Source organism: Haliotis asinina, chromosome 16 (genome assembly GCF_037392515.1).
Source record: "Haliotis asinina isolate JCU_RB_2024 chromosome 16, JCU_Hal_asi_v2, whole genome shotgun sequence".
NCBI classification, from domain to species: domain Eukaryota; kingdom Metazoa; phylum Mollusca; class Gastropoda; order Lepetellida; family Haliotidae; genus Haliotis; species Haliotis asinina.
The window spans coordinates 14,105,038-14,117,613 of NC_090295.1; the positions used below are offsets into that span (position 1 = coordinate 14,105,038).

The 12,576-nt window shown below is 39.0% G+C and overlaps 1 protein-coding gene across 1 annotated transcript; it reads left to right on the forward strand.

Annotated features, from left to right (window-relative positions):
* The first annotated feature begins 5,360 nt into the window (after positions 1 to 5,360).
* On the forward strand, positions 5,361 to 11,320 carry LOC137268689 (uncharacterized). The gene is made up of 3 exons (XM_067803291.1): positions 5,361 to 5,503; positions 6,955 to 8,077; positions 8,661 to 11,320. Exons 2-3 carry the CDS (start codon positions 6,966 to 6,968, stop codon positions 11,239 to 11,241), a joined length of 3,693 nt encoding a protein of 1,230 aa, XP_067659392.1. The 5' UTR covers positions 5,361 to 5,503; positions 6,955 to 6,965; the 3' UTR covers positions 11,242 to 11,320.
* The last annotated feature ends 1,256 nt before the right edge of the window (positions 11,321 to 12,576 follow it).

Below are 12,576 nucleotides of genomic sequence, written 5' to 3' on the forward strand. Positions count from 1 at the left end.
CAGGTAATAGCGATTTGGATGTCCCTATCCGATATATAATTTAGTTCTGAGATTCCAGTATTCTCCTGTTTGTGCAGATGTACTTTTGATTAATTTTGCATTATTATTAACGGAGTAACAGCCACGTTTTCAAATGTCATGAAATAACTAAAAATAATGCGACATTTAGTTGACGTCACGGCATATTTTGTGCATTTTGTGACGTCTGGATAAGACGACTCTGGTTGCCTATTGGTATATATCTAACCTAATTTCCACTCAATGTGTAAAAGATCTCGGCTTCTGTGTCAGAATTCAACACTTTCTAGCCAAAATATAAAATGAATTGTTTTTCCACTGAAATAGTGTCCTGAATATGTCAACAAGTACACGGTTTTACTACATATCTTATTGTGAGCAACACGCGCACCTGTCGAGCATCAATTTAGCGTAAATGAAAATTTCACAACACCTGAATATTCATTGAATATTCATTTAGGAAATAGACTTTTCTTCTTATGATAATGAAATTATTTCACTTCATAAGTATGCAATGAAAGATACAAAGAGATCGCTTTTTCAGTACAGAACTATTAGAATATGGACGTAAGGCTTGTCCAAATTAAGGCATGACCTGGTTTATATATTTTTAACAATTTTCGTATGAATATTGTTTGAGTTAGATATTCTGCCATCAGATATATTTTCAGTATAAGTCAATTTTTAATTGACTTTATTATCGAAAGAAATGATAATGAATCATGAAACGTTTTTGACTCGCACCTGGTCAATCAATATTCATAATTGTTTTGTCTATAAAAACGACACAAACCAATACAATGAACAAGACAGTTCCTTTAAATAGTAGTATGTGTGCCCCTACATTTCATAAAATGTACAAATCATTTTCATTAATATTATCAGTTTTACTTATAAGTTGGAATTAAATCGCTGTCTATTAACCTGTTCATATGAAACTGCAATATTCGTTCCAACGTATTGAATATTGTACATCACGGGAACTAAATCACATGTTGCAGTAATGGCTACGTGTGATCTTCCAACACTTGTGTAGACGCTTAAAATGTGGTATAGTACACTTACTGAGTCAATTTCCCATGTAAATATTATTCAAACAATCAGAAGCTTTCAAAGAATAAAAACGCATACCTTATATCCACATACGATATGGTGTTGAACATGGTTATATGTAGATACTGAAATCAGTTTCATGAAAAAATATCTGAACGATACGCAAAATATGTATGAGCGGGCCACTGTTATAAGGGTTACGCTATTTTTCAGGGCATTATCATTTGCAGAAGCCTGAGGTCTTTCATTAACTGCCCGACGAAGGAGGGCAGTTGAAAAGACCGAGGTCACGGACACACATTTTACAAATATAGTCACGTCATAGAACAGCACAGATGACGTCACTATTGAAAGTGACGACATTCGACCTTGACCTTTGCTCATACTACCAGCCGCCATTGTTTTCAGTCATCAACAACGTTAGACTTCAAGTCGATATTTTCATTGCTGTATGTTGTCATTTATGGCACAATCGTTATGGATGGCACAGGCAGAAAAGTGCATAATGGCACAGGCACATGTGACGAATGTGAGCCAGATATATGGTCAATAATGAACCCAAGTTCATTCGAGCCGTAGGTGATTGAACTTCAACAGCTGAGCTACTTGTGACGTCACCGTCGTTTTGTTGTTGGCAGTAAATGCTTCTATACCGATGCGGCTGTTTTCATTCTTATTTTATTAGAAATGCTATTCGTTTTAGCTATAATAACGGTAACGCTATTTTTCAGGGCATTATCATTTGCAATGAAAGACCTCGGGCTTCTGCAAATGATAATGCCCTGAAAAATAGCGTTACCCTTATAATAAATGGGTGATCCCTTGACTCTTCGTTTTACATAAACGTGGTTTTGCAAATGTGACACATAAACAACTATCAAATATACTTAATTATGCTTTGTTTTACACCCTGGTGGAATTCGAGGTAGATAAGGTTTTGGTTGTTGCCTGTCATGAGAACACCCTTCCTGTAACAGATTTAGAACGCTCTCGCAGTGTCGTGATTTAGGCACTATGTGTCCTGCCTGCCATCAGAGCACTAGTGTTGCATTTACAGAACGCTCTGCCTTAGATTTCAGAACACTCTTTGTGTGCTCTGCATGTGTTCAGTTCAGAACACCACGGACGCTTTGGGCGCTGTACAAATTTAGAAAGCCTTTGAGTGTTACACCAACTTAACATGAACGAAACAACAACAATATGAAATGATTGAAAACTTTATTAATACTTGTACTGAATACGAACACGTGTTGTTGTAATTATTCTTTTGTTAAACCACGGACAGATAAATAGAGCGTAGGAGAAGAAGCTCACTGCAATAATTCATTCGTACACATCTTATAACACATGGAGTTAAAGTCGCACGTCACTGAAGAGAACGCTGAGTAAAGGTATATGTCAGGGTCGGGCAAGGATGCACTTCCCCCATTTCTCTGAACCACTGGCAAAGTGTAGCGCAAAATGGGTTGCGCAGCAGAACGAAACTGACCAGTCTTCGTATATGCGAGCGAAGCCTGTGTCTGAACCTACAAAACCATCGTGTGTGCTGTGAGATAGCTTCAGGCCATGATGCCCTGCCCGACATTCACCTTGTTTGACAGGTTGCGGCAGCGATATGAAGACTGGCCGGCGCATAAACTCCGATAAAAGCGAGGCCTCTGAGGCCTTTGTCTTCAGATCACCGTCAATATTATCAACGGTCACACCCTACGATAGATAATACAATTTTACACGAAATAATTCATTTGAAAGATATGATGTGGCATACATGTGTTTCAAATTTCAACTAAACGCTAATTTATGACACACAAAAACGCTGATCAAACAGTTTCATTTCGTAAGAATATGTAATTCACGTTTATACAAGAATCTTTGTAACTACCTACTTAATGATTAGTGCCTTAACATAACAGATTATGTAATACATGAATTTGATATACCATGTGCTCACCCTGATGGAGTCTTGATCACATGCAGCATTTTCATTTGGACCTGTGACGCCAAACGTCTCGAGTTGGGGAAGAACAAACGCGCATGCTTATCGTGACGTCACTTTGTTAGAACATAAGCTGTTCTAATCAAAACACACGCCGTCCGAACAGATATCAAACCTTAGAGAAGAGATACTGTCCCAACGTGTTCATTTTATTAAACTATGTAAACTATGCCTTCTGATAATCTACTCTAGAGGATGCCTACTCATTTATTTATCAGTTGTAAACATATATAGCCCGATTTAACCCAGTTATTTAGAACATTTTGCGGAATCATATTCCTCTTGCAGACTACACGCATTGTCGATCTCCTTCTCGGAAGAAAATGTCCAAGTTAACAGAAATTGTAAACCAAAAGTTACTGTGTTCTGAAATCTGATTGGTTGAAAAACATGATTAAATGGTATTAGATTCCCGGAAAGTGAAAGACTATTCACCGCGTATTGACACGTAAACATTTGTTTTGTTGTGTCTTCAACAGAGGTGACGTCATTCAAATCATATTGTGACGTAAAGTTAGAATGACGTCACAAATGAGCAGCTCCAGATGCTACCATGGGAACCAGCTGAAACGGCCAGCTGATGACACTTCACTGCTGTGTCCGTATTCGATGTAAACGAGTGCAGACAGTAAAACCCCTTTGGTTTACTTTTGTGTTTACAATGTCGATAAACATCATGTGATGTTTATCTCCTAATTAGCATCAATTTCTTTAAAATCAATTGCTTTACAAATGTCCGTTTGTATAATGTTCAACATTGTCTTAAAATATCATAACAGGTTAATTATTATGTTGAAAGGACATTATTCATATCTTCTACGAATAGCTAAGTGTGTTCTGAAATTAGAACATCTACCTCACAGACTTTGAACACGTGTACTAAAACAGAACATGCCTGTTCTAAATATAACCTACGTGATCCAATTCAGAAAATGCACGGAGACTTCCACTGTTCTGCTTCTCACTCACTCACGTAACGTAGCAGACCACCGCCCCTCACTGAGTATCCACAAAGACAATGCATTACGCTTGGAAGAAACGTTGTCACATATCACAATGAACGTATCCTGAGATAGCTAGGCTAATATAGCGATCTTACATGAGAGAGTGAGTAAATATAGTTTTACGCTGCACACAGCAATATTTCAGCTACATGGTGGCGGTCTTGAATAATCGATTCTTGACCTTGATTCTAGTGATCAACAGCAAGAGTATCGATCTGCACAATGGGGAACCGATGACATATGTCAACCAAGTCAGCGAGCCTGACCACCCGATCCCGTTTGTCGCCTTCTACGACAAGCTTACTCGCCATTTGTGGCAAGCTTGGATTACTGAAGGATTATTCTACCCCTGACCTTCACGGGTCTCTATCTTACTTGAGGCCAGCCTAGGTGTTGTCAGATGAAGCGTAAGATGTAGAACTTGGCCAGGCTATGAGTGAGTGAGTGAGTTCGGTTTTACGCCGCTTTTAGCTATATTCCAGCGATATCACGGCGGGGGGCACCAGAAAATGGGCCTCACACATTGTAACCATGTGGGAAATCGAACCCGGGTCTTCGGCGTGACGAGCACCACCCCGGTCAGGCTATGACAGACTGTATATGAGTCAGAGTGTATTTCCAGTAAAAGGCCACGTACGTGCAAAATACATTTACAAAACACAGTATGTTCTGAGGCACAATGATCTTTCAAGAGTGTTTTAATAACATAAACTGATAAAAAGCAACCGATTTTACAGTATCTTACTTAGTACTGGGGAAGAGACTAAAGAATTGAACGTGTCTATTTTAAAACAAATTTTGTAATATACCTAACTCTTTGTTGTAAAAAGAAGGCACAAATGAACAAACCGTGGAATCCATCTGTAGGTTAAAACTTTATATTTACGTGATGTATAATATTTGATTATAGTCAGTGTTGGTATAACGCCCCGTCTCTACAACTCCGTAAATTACTACACCTAAATTGTGCTTGAGCGAGCAGAAAGGTTAAACGATAATTTATAACATTCAGGCTATAATAGTGACAATAGTTGCATTTGGATTAATTGCTGAAGGAAAATTACCAGACTGTAGGCTATACACTTGTATAGCATATAATGTTTGAACGCTCATGGAAACAATAATGCAGAAACTGATTTACGTTAGATAAAACTGTTATTTCTAAAGTGAAAAATACAAGCCATAACTGTGATACTAATAACAATCGGTTCCATTTGATATATAAATATTTTTGTCACGTCCTGAGCTGAAGTTGAAATCCGTGTTCATTGCTTTTTCGTTCCAACTTTGACTCACCCTGCACTTCCGTCTACATACTTCCTGTTCATACGAGATCAGTAAACAAACAAGGGAGGTTGGCGTTCCTCGTTTAGAAATGTTTTTGTGCAATTGTACTTTCTGATGCATTCAATCACTTGGTCCTTAGTATAAGGTAAGTTATCATCGGTTTGAATTCGGAACTTTTAAGTCATCAAACGGATTTGTGTGATCAACGAATGTGAATCAAAGCACACTGCTGCAAACCGTGATTAGAATAAATATGGCCAGGCCTGTCATACAGACGTAGGTTAGAGTTCCCCTCGTACACTCCAATACCAAAAATACAAACTGTAATTAGTGTAATGCATACATCACTCTAAATATACATTCAATAAACTAGAACAGGTATAAAAAACAACAACCAATGAACCTATTTCAGTGATGGTATATTATACCGCGGAAGTATTCCCCGGAGCAAATTTACTTCGTAAAAGGAGGGAGGTACGGGCGAAACTCTTTCCCCAAAGGTGAACAAAGCATTCAAACTGAACTCATATACAGCAAAACAAAACAAAAATCACCAAAATAGGAAAACAAAGATCCACATCTGTAACAATATCCGCTAAAGCCGAAACAAACACTCTAAATGGAAAGCTAGTCTTTTGAAATGGAAACAAAAATCATGTAAGTGCTGTAAATCACCAAAATATATAAACTTTGAATGTGGCGCTATCAATACCATATTATATAAACCTAAAGTGTGCTTCTCACTATATCTTACTCTTAGGTCATCTCTTGTTTTCCCAGAATAACTGCGTTTCAGGTTTTTGTTTTGGAGGGATAGGTTTTACTTTTTGTTTGTAAGACCGCTTCCCAGGAAACAACCTTTAAATATTATTTGTTTACTTGCTTAATGGGCATTCTAGAAATTGGTAAGTATGAAACATACAGCTTTATGGATTACAACTTCTTGTTCATTAGGTTGAGCGATGTTTCGATCAACTCATTCACAGTTCTTGTAAATCACTCCTTTTTCGGGCTGCTTACTGGAGGTTGGGTTATGGCCATTGGCACTGAAAATGGTCCAATGCAGTGATTAACATCATGAGCATAAATGCAGTGAAATGTTTCATTGAGTCTGATGACATGATCCATTTAGTCACCTCTTTCGACAGCCATCCAGGTTTGCATCAACATCTTAATTGCCTAAGAGCGAATACTAGTTGTAAACAATTTAGAATTGTCTTATATAGACACACTAACGCAGACCATGTTAATTCAGAAACAACAGCAAGCATCCTTGAACAAAAATATCTCATATCTTTGGTGGCTGATTGGTTGTTTAATGTAATATTACAGATATATTATGTAGACAGTCCAGTGATCAATGGCATGAAAATCAACATACGAAACAGAGACTTGTGTCAGCAAAGTCAGCGAGTCTGACCACCCAATTCCATTAGTCAATAGCATGGTTTGCTAGAAGCTAATTTTAACCGTACATCCTTTTTTTGGTATTGCCATGGTTTAATGCTTCATGTCAAGGAGTAAATTCTAACTCACTCTCTGCTATTTGTAATCCTGTATGTAAACTATATGATTGTAATCTATAAATTATTTCAGGTACTAGAAGCATGGACGAACACAAAAAGCACCTGGACAGTATTTTGGCAAAATGTCAGAATGGAAGAAATATGCTTCTGTTATCAAAGAACAAATATGAAAAAATTGTCCAGTATTTGAAGTTAGGCACAGGAGCTTCCTATCGGTTCAAAAGTTGGATCCAGCGTCGACGCTTCCAGTTGTTGCAGCTGCCGGATGAAGACCAGACTGAAGTACTTGTGGTACCTAAACAAGATGGCATGTCCATGGGTTATGTCAGGGTCTTGCATGAGAATCAGATTTATGGGAAAGTACGAGATATTCATGTCTGTGTGCTAAACCATGGGAGTTACACTCAAACACTTCAGTCTGTTTCTGACCTTTACTATGACATTTCAAAAGATTATATTTCTGAATTTGTGAGAAGATGTGACTGCTGTCAAACCAATTCTACAAGTGATGGCATTTCAAACAGTGATTTTCAGTCTTCTTCCACAATGAAGGCATCACCCAGACCCTTGAAAATGATGAACAAAGTTGCTTCTTACTTCTTGCAGGATGTGTCTGTCAACATCATAGATATGAGACTGAAACCATCAAATGAATTTTACTTCATTGGTCATGCTGAGGATCAGTTTTCAAACTTCAGTGTCTTGTTTCCTCTGAAGAATGACAGTTCAAGGGAAATAGCCAAAAATTTAAAGAAATATTTTTTAAGTTATTTTGGTCCCCCTAAGAATTTATCCAGTGGTGATACGCCAAATATTGCCAAGGCGCTTGATGAAGTTACTGATTCATGGAAAGGTAACAGTCTTTCATTTGCGCTTGATGGCATCAAGATTCAAATTCAAGATGCAGAAACATCAGCAACTGATGAGGTAGCGACTTTTATACAGGACAGCATTTGCCTCATTGCAGCTGAGGGCTATAGTGAGACAGAGTGGTCAGATTGGCTCCCAGAAATCATGTTGAAATTGAACGTGGCAAGGAGGCCTTCAGCTTCTCAAGCTCCTTACACTGTAGTGTTTGGTCAGCCAGCATCAGTTCTGTCTGAATTTGATGAGTTTCTACCTGGTCGAGATGGCGGTGATCTTTCTGCACAGGAGAGCCCACACAATACCATGAAGGACACAGAAATGAATAGGTAAGGAAATACATCTTTACATACAAAACAGTAGTCACAATAAAACTTTTAAAAAAATTAAAAGAAAAAGGGGAAAGGATGACTATGAAACGTCTGTTGACTGAAATGCTTTGGGTCATTGAATGAATGTCACGTGACGATGTTTGACTGAACTGATAAGAATTCTGGAGATACACAGGGATGAGAATTTTCGGAGAATCTGTGTGATTCTGTGTATTTGATGGCACTGGTGCCGTTCATGATATATGTTATATTGTTTCAATTAACACGACTCCAAGGAGGCCCAGCCCATTTTCCTCTTTTTTAACTCATACCAATTCTCATCCTCGGATACACTTGCATCATGTAAGCAGATATTTTGTAGCAGACATATTTTGTATTGGGCAATGCCCAGTACATTGATATAACAACTAGGTGTCTGGAATGCTAAATTCAATGTTGCAGTTTTGATGAAGTGGATACCTGTTTTATATGAGATATATTATTTTATTGCTCGTGATTGCTATCTCTAAATGAAATGAAATGTGGTGAATTGTTCTGAACAATGGCTACAGATTCTCACAGCTCTTTATTTTTCCTTCAGACATGAAGAACAAAGCCATGATACATCAAATACATCATTGAGAGATGACCCTAATCCCTTGACACCCATGTTTGTTGATGTACATGTGAAGCAAGAACCAGCTTCTGACGAGGAGTCTGGAAGAGCAGTATTTGCAACAATCAAAAACAAAAGTATTGGAGAAACTCTATCTGTGTCTGGAAAAAAAAGAAACCTTCATCTGGGCCTAAAAGTTAAGGAAAATACAAGTGAATATTCAGTGGGTAAGACACAATTGCCTTGTGACAATTCAGAGATTAAGCAGGAAGATACAGAAGATGCAGAAGTTCCTTGTGAATCTTCTTGCAATGTTCCTGTGGACTCTAGAAGGGAAGATGATGGGTCAATAGAATCTCCACATCAGGATAATGGTACCTATAACATAAACAGTCACCACCATGGCCAGGAGGTTGGTGACACTGGTACCTCTGTCCAGACTCCACCAGTAACTGTACCTTGGCTTAAAGTCAGCAAAATGGAATGGCATTCTCCAAGGCAAGCTTCAGATGTAGATGCTTCAAGAATAGATGCTTCTAAGACAGCTGCTTCTGTACCTGATGTTTCAAGGAGAGATGGTTCAAAAACAACTGATGGTGATCCCAGCTTGATCGAGGATTGTGATGATCTGATGACAAGACCTACTGCTGGAAATGGGGATGAAACAAATTCTGAGGATTTGGGTCACTGTGTAGAGATAGATATTGCAGAAGAAGACAGCTCATGGGACCCTTGTGCTGAACAATCCAGAGAAGGTCATCAAATGAGAAAGCCAATACATCTCCCTCCCCTAGAGACACAGGAGATGAGAAGGAAACTCACCAAGGAGGATGTCTGCTTTGTTGAAAGATTAAAGAGACAGAATCCGATACTGATTCTCTCTGAAATAAGAGAACATCTCCGCATCGAAAGAGGTGTTGAGGTTCATGTCTCAACTATCTCCAGAGCAATGAAGAAGAAGAGTAATTCCTATCAAGAAGCAGCTTCTCTAAATTCTCAAGATGAATCCCAGGAGACAAAACTTTCACCATCTGAGCATGGATCTAATGGAAGACACACAGAAAACACAGAGAGGAAACAGTTAATGCACAAGAACTTCCTACCCCAGGATGAAATGTTCTTGACCTATTTGTTGCATAAGAAACCATATTTAACCAATGAGGAGGTCAGGGAACAATTAGAAAGGCAAAGAAACTTGTCCATCTCCTTGCATTATCTAAATAAAAAAATATCAGGAATGGTTGCCCATCGTAAAAGCCATGAGAATCAACTAGCCCATAGACAGGGAAGGGTAGATTCATCAAGGAACAGGGATGCCAGCACAATGGTAGGTTCACCCTCTGGAACTGAGACTTCTGTCACCTTGCAGGGTCAGCACATGATGCTGCACCAAAAACAGCCTTCAGTCATGAAGAAATGGACTTCAGTAGGCACCAATGGCAGTGAGACCATCATGGGTGAAAATTCTTTGAAGCAAACAGCAGTTCCTCAGTCAAAATCATCGCCTGTCCATGATGAACAGTTACGCTCTAGAAATTTGTCAAGGAAAATGATGATGCCTACCAAAAGAAAGATTCATGATAGTTTGTTTGCAGATTTGCCAGACAGTCCACGTCAAGTTCTGGAAAATGGTAGGAATAATAATTCTAAGAAAAAACCCCAGAATTTCCATGCAGGATGTGAATCTGTTAATCAGCATGTTACAAATATTTCAGTGGACAATTGTATGTCTCCAGAGTTGAATGATGAGGACACTGAACTGATGGTTCAGAGCAGTATTCCATCACCAGTGAAAAAGGAAGTGGAGACAGATCAGGAAAGCTTCTTTGGATATGAAACCAGGAACGACATGCCTCATAGAAATGGTAAACTTCAGCCTGCTGATTTGGACTTTCTAGAATGTTTGAAGAGACAAAACCCAAACATCACCTTGACTGAGATGAAGTATAGGCTTCTGGATGAGAGGAATCTTGATGTCCATGTGTCGTCTGTCTGCAGAGCTCTGAAGAAACTTGTTTACACTCAAGAAGAGATGGAACCTAACTACTTAGTCTATATTAACAGCCAAGAAGCAGGAGGTTCTGCTGAATATCAAGTTGATAATGAGGATGATTCTTTGTTGAATGATTCTCAGTTTGATGAATGTTCAGAGCCCCAGGTGGCATATTCAGATGAATATGTTCAATCTAGCAACAGTGATAACTTCTCACACAGGATATCATCAGGCAATTTGTATTCAGGATCACCAGATTACACCCTCCAAGAAGAAGCTGAGGATGAGAGACATTCAGGAAACCTGCTGAAGTTAGTGGTGGATGCTAGGATGGAAAGTGAGTTGGATGGTCTGGATGTGACCAACAACAAGAAGCTGACGCTGAAGGACATGCAGCTCATAAGGCAACTGAAGACAGATGATCCATCCATAACTCTGAGGAACATGAAAGCCTGTCTTTTAAAGGAGAATGGTAAGGATGTGCACCTTTCAACCATAAGTAGAGCTCTCAAGAAGATGAATGGGTCACTGAACCATGGTAAAACAGGGGATGTTATCGACCTTACATTGTGAGCCAGTGCTGACAGGAATATCGAGGCCTGGCTGTTGAATGAGAATGGTGAGGAAGCACGCCTTTCAACCATTAGTAGGCCTCTGAAGCAGCGTTCAAAATAACTGCAGGTCCGGATGCCCAGCGCCGGTTGTTATTGTTTTGGGCTGGCAGTTTCAAATTTGTGCGGGACCTTATGGCCATCAGTAAATTATCTGTGAATTATTTTCCAACTGGAATGTTTCCCAATTTGTTCTTTATTAACATTCGGGAGTCATCCACAATCCATCATGGTAATGCTCACTGGAAATGAGTTACTTGTATCATTTGTAATGGTGAGGGGGTTTGTGAGCTGAATGGGTTTGTACACCATTACTGAAAGTTGAGATTTGAGGTTCATCAACATGAGTTTGTACATTTCCTTACAACCCTTCATATTAGGTGAGTGATTGAATTCAACACCGCTCTAAGAAATATATCCAGAAATAGGCTTCACACATTGTGCCCAGGTTTGGAATTGAACCAGGATCTTTGTCGTGATCACCTAAGCCTTGACCACCTGAGCCTGTATATCATGAGTTTACAATACATGAAGATTATTTGGTTTATGTCAGCATTTAGCCATAATCCAGCTATATGGTGATGGTCTGTAAATAATCAAATCTGGACTAGACAGTCCAGTGATCAACTGCATGAGCATCGATGTGCACAATTGGGAACCAATTATGTGTGTCAAGTGAGCCTGACAACCTGATCCCTTTTGTCGCCTCATACGACAAGTATGGGTTTCTGAAGATCAGTTCTAAGTATTTGTGTTTGACATTAGACTTTCTGTATGAAGAATGTAACTCATTCAGCTAGGATGCTTGGGATGTCATATAAACCAATACGACTGCGGTAAATGATGATGCAGAACTGAACGTCATTGTCATCCACATTCAATATACACAGTTGTCTTCAATATTGTGCGACAGCACTGAGACATACTTCAGTTGCTGTTCCACCAGCCGTTTACCCCTTGCTGTGAAGCATGAATATAGCACAATATTACATGATGGTTTCATAAACAACCTTTTCCACGATCAGTCATGAAAATGTCATATTTCAGATCCTGTTGGGTGGAGAGGTTACAGGACCATGTGTCTTTTTTATGTTTTGTGCACTTATCCCTATTTCGAGTTATGTAATCATTCATCATTCTCATTTGAACCCAAGCGAGCTATAAATGCATGTGTGTGAGGCTTTAGTCATTCAAGTTCAAGTTATGTCTTTTTGTTTTTTTAGGGCGGGGATGTGCCCACTGTCTCAGTCATCCACTGTACATGGTTTTGTAGTTTTAGCATAATAGAAGGTTAGGT